We start from the raw sequence: 12,432 nt of genomic DNA on the forward strand, positions 1-12,432 counted from the left end.
AAATGATAAAAAACAGATTTTTAGTGTCCAATCATGGTAATTGATAACCTTTAAGTATATTCCAAATACCTTGTCTTTTGCCAAATTATTTTATTGAATGTTATCCCCAGAAATTCCATGCAACAAAATGTCAAGTTAAGGCACTATCTGGCTTTTCTAAGCAAACGATGTTTGAAGAATTAAAAGTTCTTGAGTAATATTTAATTGTACTTTAGACAAGATTAAATACTTATTCATTATGAGGGAGAGATATAATTTGCTTATTTGGCCTCACCTTCAGGTCATACAGCTGCTCCGTGGGATCCTCCCTCTTGCTGACATTAGAGAAAGAACGAAGAGCACCTGTAAGACGCGGAGGAGACATCGGTCCCTGTGTCTATCGTCACCGCAGCTGGACTGGTTCTTCCTAAGACTAACGCAGAAAATGCACACAGAAATAAGTTCACATGGTAGTATGCTTGAAAGCACAAACTTTATCTATTCAACAAGCGCAACAAAGGTCTAATGCAACTGCTTCATTAGAAGAGTTGTATTAGACAACTAATACAGCGAGGATAGTTATTAGAAACTGTCCTCGCTCAGTGTTCCCCGGACACCAGGATGTCCAGCTATCCCACAGTGTTGAAATAAACAGACATGTTGAGTGACGCAAGTTCTGGAAAACCCTTCCAGATAAAACTGAATTTCCTGAATTCAAAATCCTACAGAATAAAGAGTCAGTGTTGCTTGTTCCACGTCTAAACCGTTCTAACTTTATCAGTCAACTTTAAAGCCACCTGTTTTCGCGTTTTATTGTCTGATAATTCTGTTTAGATGTCACCGTTCTGTAACAACCCGGTATCGTGCAGCATGTGAGCTGTTACCGCTGCTAGCTAGTCCTTATCCGACAGCTGAGCAATTTCTTTAGCAGCGGCAGCTTAAACAGCGTACATATAACAAGCTGCGAGGAGTCGAAGGATTTTTAACTCTGACCACATCGTTACTAAGGCACATATTTCTGTATTACCTCTTAAAGCGTTGTTTGAAACTTATGTCAGAGACAGCCGGTCTATATTAGTAGCCTACAGGCTGCGGTCAACAGAAGTAGCTGTGCGCACAGAAAGGTGGGTATTGTAGTTTAACGTCTGTTTAACTTTACGGAAGTGTAAGAAATTGTCTTTAAAGAACTACATTTCCCATACCAGTGACGTTGTAGCGTCATCTCACAAGGATGGATTGGATATTTACCCTGTTTTTTTTCTTTCCACTGGCTCCCTGTAGCTCACAGAATAGACTTTAAACCTTGTGTTGTCTTGCGGGTCAAAAGTGACCCACTGGCATGTTTAGCTGTAGAAAAAATACCTTAAACTATCTGTTTTCAACTTGAAATTTTATGACTTTTTCTAAATTGACCCCATCATTAGAAAAAGTGATACTTTATTTTTGTTTATGTTTCCATTTGGGCTGTACACCACTAGCGTACAAAGATTGTCTTGTGGGTAATTTCTGACCCGTGAATTATAAAACCATTTAAACAGCAGAAAAAAGTTCAAAGGTCACACAGAAACTGTCTCTAATACATACACACACACCTACACACCCAAAGGTCACACACAAACTTTCTCTAATACATACACACTCACCTACATACCCGCATATGCAAGCATACACACACATTAAATAAACTGGATTGATGTATGAATTGAACTTGCATCTGCACCTGCAGCTAACCCCTCACATCACACAAGCTCCCAAACACATCAAAAAACAATCTCAGACATAATAAAAACAAATTCAGTATAGAGGATGTAAAGGTGCCCTAAATCAAAGTACCCCTAGTTGATTCCTCGCTGAAGCTGTGAGTAAATGTTTCACTGTCCAACATGTTGTAAGTCGTATGTTCACACATACTGTCTTACACAAGATGTTGAACATCTTATATAATTTTGCAGGACGTTAATCATAAGATTTTGAACAACTTATGGTCAAGATGTTCAAAATCTTTGAACATCTTGATTTGCAAGATGAACATGAATCCTGCAAAATTATTTAACATCCTGAGAAATAATTTTGCCGGATGTTAAACATAAGATTTTGAACATCTTATGATCAACATCTTATGTTGAACATCTTCAACATTTCATGTTGAAGGATGTTGTATGAGAGAAGTATTTTCATAATTGACATCCTAAATAGTATAAAAGAATGAACTGTTAACAAAAAGTTACAGATTCTTGATGTTTTTTCCCTTTCAATATAGTTAATTCAGCAGTAATTACTTCACATTTATATAATAACAATAATAAACTTTTACTATGTAAAAGAAAACTTATGACAGTTGGTTTGTCGTAAAAAGAAAAGTATAATACTGTTGAACGTCTTTTTGTATTGTGTAACAAAAAAATACATGATAAAAATTAAATAAATTAAGTTGAATTGATAAATAACAGCTTGTTTCATCATGCAAAATAGACTTTGGATTTCTAATTCAAGTAAACTGCTTCATTTTGGGACTTTTATTAGGGTGGGTCATTTTTGACCCGTAGGACAAGGGGAGTAAACAGAATGTTAAGAACGCACAGTAGTTAAGATATTTTTGTTAGTTTATAAATCACTGAACGGCTTAGCACCACAATACATTAAAGATCTGCTGCTGTTGTATCAACCTTCCAGACCTCTCAGGTCTTAGACATAGACTTAGACTGACTTTATTATCATTTTGCATGCACAGGGTGTATACAGAATGAAATTTCGTTGCATACGGCTCAGAACAATGTTTTGAGGTTCCAATGTTATGAGGTTACTCCGGAATATAAATATAAATATAAAATATAAAGTGCAGGAATGACAGTAAAATAGAAGTTATTTAGTTATGTACATGTGCAAGGTATGAAGTGGAGACCAGTTTTTGAGTGCAATCCAGTTAAGAGTTCAGCAGTTCTTCTGGTTCTGGTCTGCTTTGCACCCTAGTCTGCTCCGCATCCTGTGAATCAAACATGGAGAAGCAGCATTCAGTTTTTATGCACCACAAATCTGGAACAAACTCCCAGAAATCTACAAAACAGCCAAAACACTGAGCTCTTTTAAATCTAGATTAAAAACCCACCTGTTTAGAGTTGCTTTGGAAGGATAATCAATGAAACATTCAATCAATCAACCAAATTTTATTTGTATAGCACATTTCAGCAGCAAGGCATTTCAAAGTGCTTTACATCATTACAAACACAGAAACACAATGCAACATAGAATCAACAATCAAAACACGTCATTAAGTCAAGATCCATCAATAAATTTGTAATTGATTTAATTTCAAATACAATTCTAAACAGGTGGGTTTTTAGTTGAGATTTAAAAGAAGTCAGTGTTTCAGCTGTTTTACAGTTTTCTGGAAGTTTGTTCCACATTTGTGGTGCATAGATGCTGAATGCTGCTTCTTCTCGTTTGGTTCTGGTTCTGGGGATGCAGAGCAGACCAGAACCAGAAGACCTGAGAGGTCTGGAAGATTGATACAACAGCAGATCTTTAATGTATTGTGGTGCTAAGCTGTTCAGTGATTTGTAAACTAACAACAGTATTTTAAACAGTGTTGTATAAAGTACTGAAATCTCAGAGTCAAGTAAAAGTATAAGTACCTCTCCAAAATATAACTTTGGTAAAAGTCCAAGTCACTGACTGAAATGTTACTTGAGTTAAAGTCTTAAAGTATCTGAAACTTCTTGTACTTAAGTATGGAAATTACTGTAAAAATGGATGTACTCAAGTAATGTAATGAAAAGTACAAGTAAAAAGTAAAACAAAGCAAATGCAGTTTGAATGACATTTTTTATATTTTGGTAAACTTGTCAAATACACTTAAAATAATGTACCCAACCAAGTGCAGGCAAAATTAAACCTGCTAATAGATATACCTGCAGGCATCATTTAGTTAAGAAAATTAGGTGCTTTACCTATAGCACAAGGTTAACTTAACCTGCTTTACAACTGAACCAGCTTCTTAGTATACCCTCCAGGACAGAAAATACAAAGTTTTTGTAAGCCTCAAGTTTTCCCTTCAAGTAAGGTCAGTGCTGAAAATGAGAAAAATAAATAGTACAGAAAATGCGGCCAACATGAAGAAAAAGATCTGTTACGATTACTCTACTTCACAAATCAGTGAATCAGTGAATGCTACAGTCAGTAGGTGGTGCACACAACTGGTCATTATGCAAAAGAAAAAAAGAATTGGGAGGGAAATGCAGCTTATTGGCATCTGTAAACCTGGTTTTGAACTTGCATGCCTTTCCTATATTCGTTAAATTGAGTCTAAATTGCTATCGCTATGGCTTCTGTCCCCCCTTGAACAGAGGAGTCTAGGTAGCCTGCTACAGTCAACATTAGGCCTAAGCTAAATACACCACGTGTGGAACTGAAACAATGCCAAACAAAGTTCATTTATGGTCAACGTTTCACAATACAGTAGTGTCTAGTGACCAAGCTATAGTTACTGAAACAGGAGGATTATAACCATTTCATAAGACGTTACCTGGACGGGGAGTTTTTGTAAGATAGAATTTCCACATCTTCGGGCAGGAACAACATAAACTGCATGCGGTACGACGAATCTTTAACACCCACGAAAGAGTATATTGTGTTTAAATAAGGCCATGGGCTCTCATCACCAGCTGGTGGTTCCCCTGGAGCCATGTCCGACGTAGTTACAGTCGTTGTGGTCTCTGTCTCCTCCTCCATGTGACCGCTGCTGATTGCGAGACTTGCTTTGTGTTTAATGGGAGAAGCGAAACAGGTGTATCCTATTGGTGGTGATGAACAAGCCCAGCTAAGTAGGCTACCGACTTTGTTCGGTAGCCTGCTTGCTACTTGCTAATCAGTAGGTGGGGTCAAAACACTTGCGTTTCTCTCTCTCGCTTTTTTGTAACGAGTAACTAAACCACACATTGAAAATGTATCGGAGTAAAAGTACGCAATTAAGTTCGGAAATATAGTGAAGTAAAAGTGAAAGTCATCAAAAATTTTCATACTCCAGGAAAGTATGAAGTACTCCAAAATATACTTAAGTAAAGTAGTGAAGTATTTTTACTTCGTTACTATACAACACTGATTTTAAAGTCTATTCTTTGAGCTACAGGGAGCCAGTGGAGGGACTTTAAAACTGGTGTTATGTGCTCTATCTTCCTGGTTTTAGTGAGAACGCGAGCAGCAGCATTCTGGATCAGCTGCAGCTGTTTGATTGATTTGTTGGACAGACCTGTGAAGACGCTGTTGCAATAATCAATACGACTGAAGATGAACGCATGGATGAGATTCTCTAGATCTGGCTGAGACATAAGTCCTTTAATCTTGGAAATGTTCTTCAGGTGATAGAAGGCCGACTTTGTAACTGTCTTTATGTGGCTCTGGAGGTTCAGGTCAGAGTCCATCACTACTCCCAGGTTTCTGGCCTGATCTCTAGTTTTTAGCTGTAATAACTGAAGCTGTGCATTGACTCTAGATCGTTCCTCTTTAGGTCCAAAATAATAACTTCAGTTTTGTTTCTGTTCAACTGGAGAAAGTTTTGGCACATCCACACATTTATCTGTTCTAAGCATCTGTTCAGTGATTGGATGGGCTCTGAGTCACCTGGTGACATCGTAATGTAGAGCTGTGTGTCATCTGCATAGTTATGGTAGCTAATATTATTTCCTGTTATAACCTGAGCTAGTGGGAGCATATAAATATTGAATAAGAGGGGTCCTAGGATTGAACCTTGGGGTACCCCACATGTGACCTTTGACCTCTTTGATGAAAAGTTTCCAATTGAAACAAAGAAATCCCGGTTCTTTATGTAGGATTCATTCCAGTTAAGCACTGGACCGGAGAGTCTGACCCAACTCTCCAGTCGATTCAGTAATATGTCATGGTCAACAGTGTCAAAAGCTGCACTGAGGTCCAACAGAACCAGCACTGTGGTTCTCCCACAGTCCGTATTTATATGGATGTCATTGAACACTTTTACGAGGGCGGTCTCTGTGCTGTGGTGAGCACAAAAACCAGACTGGAAGGAGTCAAAGCGGTTGGTTATAGTTAGGAAGCTAGTTAATTGTTTACACACAGCTTTTTCAATAACTTTGCTGATGAATTGGAGGTTGGAGATTGGCCTGTAATTCTGCATTAGTGATTTGTCCAGATTGTTCTTTTTTTATCAGTGGTTTGATTACTGCTGTTTTCAAAGCCTGGGGGAAAACGCCTGATGAGAGCAATGAGTTTACTATTTGGATCAGATCAGCAGCAATAACAGACAGGACTTTCTTAAAGAAATGTGAGGGTAAAACATCCAAACAGCAGGAACTTGAGCTTAGTTGACTTATAATTTCCTGTAGGGTTTTATAATTAAGTAGTTGGAATTGGGTAATTTTTCCTGTATTTGTTTTGTTTGGGCACGTGAACGTGAACGATCTGAGATTCTTTCCTTGAAAGACCTTTGAGTAATTCCACATTACGCGTGCTGTGGTGGCGCAGGGGGTTAGCACGCCCCACATTTGGAGGCCTTAGACCACAGGTGTCAAACTCCAGTCCTCGAGGGCCGCTGTCCTACAGCTTTTAGATGTGCCACAGGTACAAAACACTGGAATGAAATGGCTTAATTACCTCCTCCTTGTGTAGATCAGTTCTCCCAGCCTTGCTAATGACCTAATTATTCTATTCAGGTGTGGTGCAGCAGAGGCACATCTAAAAGTTGGAGGACACCGGCCCTTGAGGACTGGAGTTTGACACCCCTGCCTTAGACCCACGGACGTTGCGGGTTCGACTCCCGGTCCCGACGACCTTTGCCGCATGTCCCCCTTCAAAAAAAGGCGCCGGCTCAGCTGGCTGCCTGCAGACGCAGCTCCTGACGTGTGTGTGTTAATCTGTGTATAAAAAATTCTTGCTGTAACTGCGAAATAATTTCCCTGCTGGGATGAATAAAGTAATTCTTCTTCTTCTTTGTTTCAGCGTCTCCAGTTTACTCCGGCGGGCAGTCATACCTCTCGTCTGTCCTCCTTCATGTCCGAGCCTAACTGTCCGTCCTCCACGTCAATTCCAGGATCCTCCTCCGCCAAGACCCTGGATCATCTGGAAACACAACAAGATCGAGACTTCGGACCTCCTGAGAAAACCCCCAGACAAGTTCCCTTCTCCACAAGTAAGATTGATCCATTACTGCCGTCAACATCCCCGTTTCCGATTACCGTGAACTCACCACCTCCTTTGCCGTCTTTCCTTAGTGTGCCGATTGTTTCCTGAGCCATAACCCCCCCCCCCGGATCAGGACCGTTTCCACCTATCATTTATTTTCTAATAAACTGCCTTTACTGATTTCGTCTCCCCTATGTAGTGTTCTGCATGTGGGCAAAACAAATTGAACCAAACATGACACAAACAAGGTCAAAGAATAGTTGCAAATTTTGCTATTGATTTCAGAATAAGAGCCACAGCTTCAGTTTGGAACTCCTCTGCACTAAGCGCATTTTTTCATGTCCTTTCAGATAACAAACTGGCAACTCTAGATGTGCCCAGAACCTTGTATGAACTAATCTCTCAGGCCATCTATTTAGATAATCCTTTGAAAGAAATGAGAAGAATCCTATTTTGAAAAAGTCCTGTTTACCTGTATCATCCAATACTCACTCTTCTTCTACTCAGACGCAGAATGAACCTGAACCCATGCAAATCGGCACGACCCACCTTACTTTTGAAAGTCAAAACTGCATGGAGTCTCTACTGTGGTTACCCAGGTCATTTCATTGCTGTCTGACTGGTTCGGCCAAAAACCAGGGCCTGTTAATAGACACATTGAGGCTGGCGGGCCACAATAAAAGAAATGCACAATCATCTCCTCAGCTCCTCCTTCCTGCCACTCTGTTTTTCATTAATGACTCTCTCAGTTTGTCTGTTCTAGGTGATTCCAGTTGTGGTCGTAACCTCATTGACTCTGCTTTAGTCTAACATCGAAACAGTTCAATTACCCATGTCGCTCTGTGTCACCACCCTTGATGGTAGGGCCCTGCCGTAGATCATTTACATGACCAGATCATTGCAATTAGTAATATCAGGTACGGTAATTGAAAAGATCTTTTACATTTTTCCCCACATCTAACACACCCATAGTCTTGGGCTTTGACTGGTTACAGCAGCATAATCCTCACATTAATTGGTCAGATTTACATATTGGGTCCTGGTCATACGAATGTCATGCTTCTTGCCTCCGTTCAGCCATCCCGGCAAGTTCAGCTCCAGCAGCTCAAGTTGAGGCTGACCCTTCTGATTTGTCTCATGTTCCCTCTGAATAGCATAATCTTGCATAAGTTTTCAGTAAAAGTAAAGCCGTCTCTCAAACACCACATTGTCCTCATGATTGTTACGTAGATCTTCTTCTAGAAGCACCACGACCCTCCAGTTGTCTATAAAACATTTCCTGACCCGAACGAGAGGCAATGGAAACTTGGATTAAAGATTTATCTGTGGGCATAATCCATCACTCATCATCTCTCTTAGGTGCCAGATTTGTTAGAAGGAATGATGGTTTGCTCTGCCCTTGCATTGATTGTAGAGGATTAAACCGAATAACTATCAAGAATAAGTATCCTCTTCCTCTCCTCTCTTCCACCCACGAACCCATGCAAGATGCCACAGTATTTTCCAAACTCAACCTCCAACATCTACAGTACCATCTCGTATCCGCCAGAGGGATGAATGGAAAACTGCTTTTAAAACTCCTATTGAACACGTTGAATACCTAATCATGCTTTTCAGTCTTTCCGACGTTCCAGCCCTTTTTTTTTCAAGCTCTAGTCAATGACATTCTCTGTGATTTACTTAACATGTTCATGTACCTGGATGACATTCTTACTTACTCTAAAACCCTGTCAGAACATAAAACATGTCCCCATCGTGCTTCAACACCTCCTTGAAAATAGATTTTATGTCAAAGCAGAGAAACGTGAATTCCACAAATTGTCCATCTTATTTCTGGAGTTCATCCCTGAGGGTGGAAAAGTACAAACCACTTCTAAGAAAACTCAACTAGTCATGAACTGGCCACTCCCTCAAGCTAGCAAACAGCTGCAGAGATTTCTTGGTTTTGCTAACTTCTACAGATATTTCATCCGTAATTACAGTCAAACTACATTACCCTTGAGAGCATATGTACGTACCCACATCAGTCAGAGCCAAACTCATTCATTGGATACATTCTGCTAAATCCTCAGCTCATCCAGGAATCAGCCAAACCATAGCCGTCATCAATCAAAGATGCTGGTGGCCATCCATACATAAAGACTTCAAAGAATATGTCCTCACCTGTTCCACTTGCATCCGTAATAAGTCTTCACATCGGCCTGCATTTGGATTACTAAAAACATCAGTGTTAAAGTCACTCTTAACTCCATTATATCCCTCAGACAAAACTTAGATCTCTGTTACATCCATCCATTATCACATCCGCTGATCTAAATAGAATAGAATAGAATAGAATTACTTTATTCATCCCAGCAGGGAAATTATTTCACAGTTACAGCAGCATAGAGACAAGACACACAACAACCACCACTGAGTAGCAATTGTAGACAAGATAAAATAAAAATAAAATATAACATGCTGTCAATATAAAAAGCAGCTTAGAGCAGTCCTTGCAAAGATTCAAAAATGCAGAAACAGTATGTATATGTAAATATATGTACAGCAAGTGTGCCACAGTGCAGTTGCGCGAAATTGGACTGATTTGTGCAGAACAAAGATTTAGCTTTTATTGTACAGTGAGATGGCATGTGGCAGGAAGGATTTCCTGTATCTGTCCCTACGACCACGGAGCTGGAGCAGCCTATGTGAGAAGGTGCTCCGCTGTCTGACCACTATGTTGTGGAGAGGGTGCTGTTTATTGTCCATAACAGACAGAACCTTCTTCAATGTCCTCCTCTCCACCACAGTTTCCAGGGACTCCAGCCTTAGTCCCAGTACAGAGCCAGCTTTCCTGATGATTTTGTCTAGTCTATTAGAGTCGCTGGCTCTGATGCTGCTTCCCCAACAGCAAAGAAGATGGCACCGGCAACAACACTGTGATAAAAGGTCTCCAACATCTTGCTGCACACATTGAAGGATCTCGGCTTCCTTAAAAAATAGAGTCTGCTCATCCCCTTCCTGCACACAGCGTCAGAGTTAGATGCCCAGTCCAGTCTGTTGCCGATTACAACTCCCAAGTATTTGTAATCCTCCACCTCCTCCACCACTTCCCCTTTGATCTTTAGTGGCCATGAAGGTATCTTCTTCCTTCTGAAGTCAATCACCATCTCTCTGGTCTTACTAATGTTAAGCCTCAGGTGATTCTGGTCAGACCACTCCACAAAGCTGTCCACCAGTGTCCTGTACTCCCCCTCCCCTCCATCCCCTATACACCCGACAACCGCTGAGTCATCAGAAAACTTCTGTAGGTGACATGATTCAGAGTTGTACTGGAAATTAGTGGTGTACAAGGTGAAGAGAAAGGGAGAAAGCACAGTTCCCTGTGGAGCCCCTACATCACTGACCACCAAATCAGACAGGACACTGCCCAGACGGACAAACTGTGACCTGCCTGTCAAGTAGTCAGTCACCCAGGAGATCACTGAGTCGTTGACACCCATCCTCCGCAGCTTCTCACCCAGCAGCAAAGGCTGGATGGTGTTGAAGGCACTGGAGAAATCAAAGAATGTGATTCTCACAGTGTCTCCTCCACCATCTAGGTGCGACAGTGCTCGTTGCAGCAGGAAGATGACGGCATCGTCAACTCCTAAGTGGGGCTGGTAGGCAAATTGCAGGGGGTCTAGAAACGTCCTCACCTGAGCCCTCAGCAGGGCCAGGACCAGTCTCTCCATGACCTTCATCACATGAGATGTGAGAGCAACTGGTCTGTAGTCCTCTGGGTCGGATGGCCTTGGCTTCTTGGGAACAGGAACCACGTGATGTCTTCCACCGCAGCAGGACTCTCTCCAGCCTCAAGCTGAGGTTGTACATGTGTGCCAGTACAGGGGCCAGCTGGATGGAGCAGGTCTTCAAGATCCGTGGTGTAATGCCATCAGATCCTGCAGCCTTCCCCTGGTGTAATCGCTCCAACTGTCTCTCAACCTGGCCTGTAGTCACCGTTAGCTGGGGGTAGGTGTTGTTGTCTGCAGTGGAGATGGGAGGGTGGGGGGGGAGCTGAAGGAGAGGTGGTGTGCTGGAGAATGCCGGTAGGTGGATTGAACGACTTGGGGCAGTGTGGATGTGTGGGGGGCTGGTGGTGGTAGGGGAGTAGCAGGAGGTGAGCTGAACCTGTTGAAAAACTGGTTGAACTGGTTTGCTCTATCCCGGCCCCCAGATATCTGTGTGTCCTTCCCCTTCTGCTCGAGTTTGGACTCAAGCTTCCTCCTGTAGCCCTGCATGTCCTCAGTGTCTCTCTGAGTTCACGCTGAACTCTCCTCTGTTCCTCCTTATCTCCAGACCTGAAAGCCATCTTCTTTTTGTTTAAAAGTGCCTTCAGGTCGCTGGTAATCCAGGGTTTATTGTTGGAGAAGCAGCGCACAGTCGGGCTGGCATGACAGTGTCCTCACAGAATCTGATGTATTCTGTGATGCAGTCAGACATGTTGTCGATGTCCTCCCCATGAGGCCCACAGAGCACATCCCAGTCCGTCGACCCAAAGCAGTCCTGCAGTGCCTCAGCTGCCTCCTGTGTCCACCTCCTCACCGTCCTGATGCGCACAGGCTGCCTGCTCACTAAGGGGACATACTTGGGAGTCATCCTTACCAAGATGTGGTCCGACCTGCCAAGGGGGGGCAGGGCTGTGGCGCTGTATGCATCTTTGGCATTAGCATACAGGAGATCCAGCATTTTGTTTTCCCTGGTGGGACAGTCAACATACTGCTGGAAGTTGTGTAGCGCTTTGTCCAATGAGGCATGGTTAAAGTCACCTGTGATGACCATGAAGGCGTCCTGGTGTTTAGTCTGTAGTTTGGCTGCAGTAGCGCTGATGACGTCACAGGCCACGGCTGCATCAGCTGATGGGGGAATGTAAACAGCGATCAAAATGGCGGACATAAACTCCCTCAGTAAATAATACGGCCGCATTCCCACAGCCAGAAGTTCAATGTCCGGGCTACAAATCTGTTCCTTCACGTTAACATGACCGGGATTACACCACCTCTCACTCACATAAAGTGCAATCCCGCCGCCCTTCTTCTTCCGACTCTTGGAAAAGTCCCTGTCCCCCCGCACCAAGGAAAATCTAGGAACCTCCACGCTGTAGTCCGGAATAAGTGAGTGTAGCCAGGTTTCCGTGAAGCAGAAGATACTGCACTCCCTGTAATCCTTCTGGGTCCTAACCAGCGCCGTGATTTCATCTGTCTTATTCCCCAAAGACCTCACGTTCCCCACAATAATCGCCGGTATCGCCGGTTTGTGCCATCTCCTCTTCCCCCTCCTTTT

General features: G+C 42.4%; 1 protein-coding gene across 3 annotated transcripts in view; it reads right to left on the reverse strand.

Annotated features, from left to right (window-relative positions):
- The window catches only part of ascc3 (activating signal cointegrator 1 complex subunit 3), a 251,362-nt gene extending 250,274 nt beyond the window's left edge, over positions 1 to 1,088 (reverse strand). For all 3 annotated transcript variants that reach the window (XM_023330521.1, XM_023330523.1, XM_023330522.1), the window contains exons 1-2: positions 1,007 to 1,088; positions 275 to 412 (exon numbers count right to left, since the gene is read on the reverse strand). In XM_023330521.1, the coding sequence (XP_023186289.1) occupies positions 275 to 364 (90 nt within the window). In that variant the 5' untranslated portion in view covers positions 365 to 412; positions 1,007 to 1,088. The remainder of the gene's footprint in view (positions 1 to 274; positions 413 to 1,006) is intronic.
- Between the last annotated feature and the right edge of the window lie 11,344 nt (positions 1,089 to 12,432).

The sequence above is a fragment of the Xiphophorus maculatus genome, chromosome 3, assembly GCF_002775205.1.
Source record: "Xiphophorus maculatus strain JP 163 A chromosome 3, X_maculatus-5.0-male, whole genome shotgun sequence".
Classification (NCBI taxonomy): Eukaryota; Metazoa; Chordata; class Actinopteri; order Cyprinodontiformes; family Poeciliidae; genus Xiphophorus; species Xiphophorus maculatus.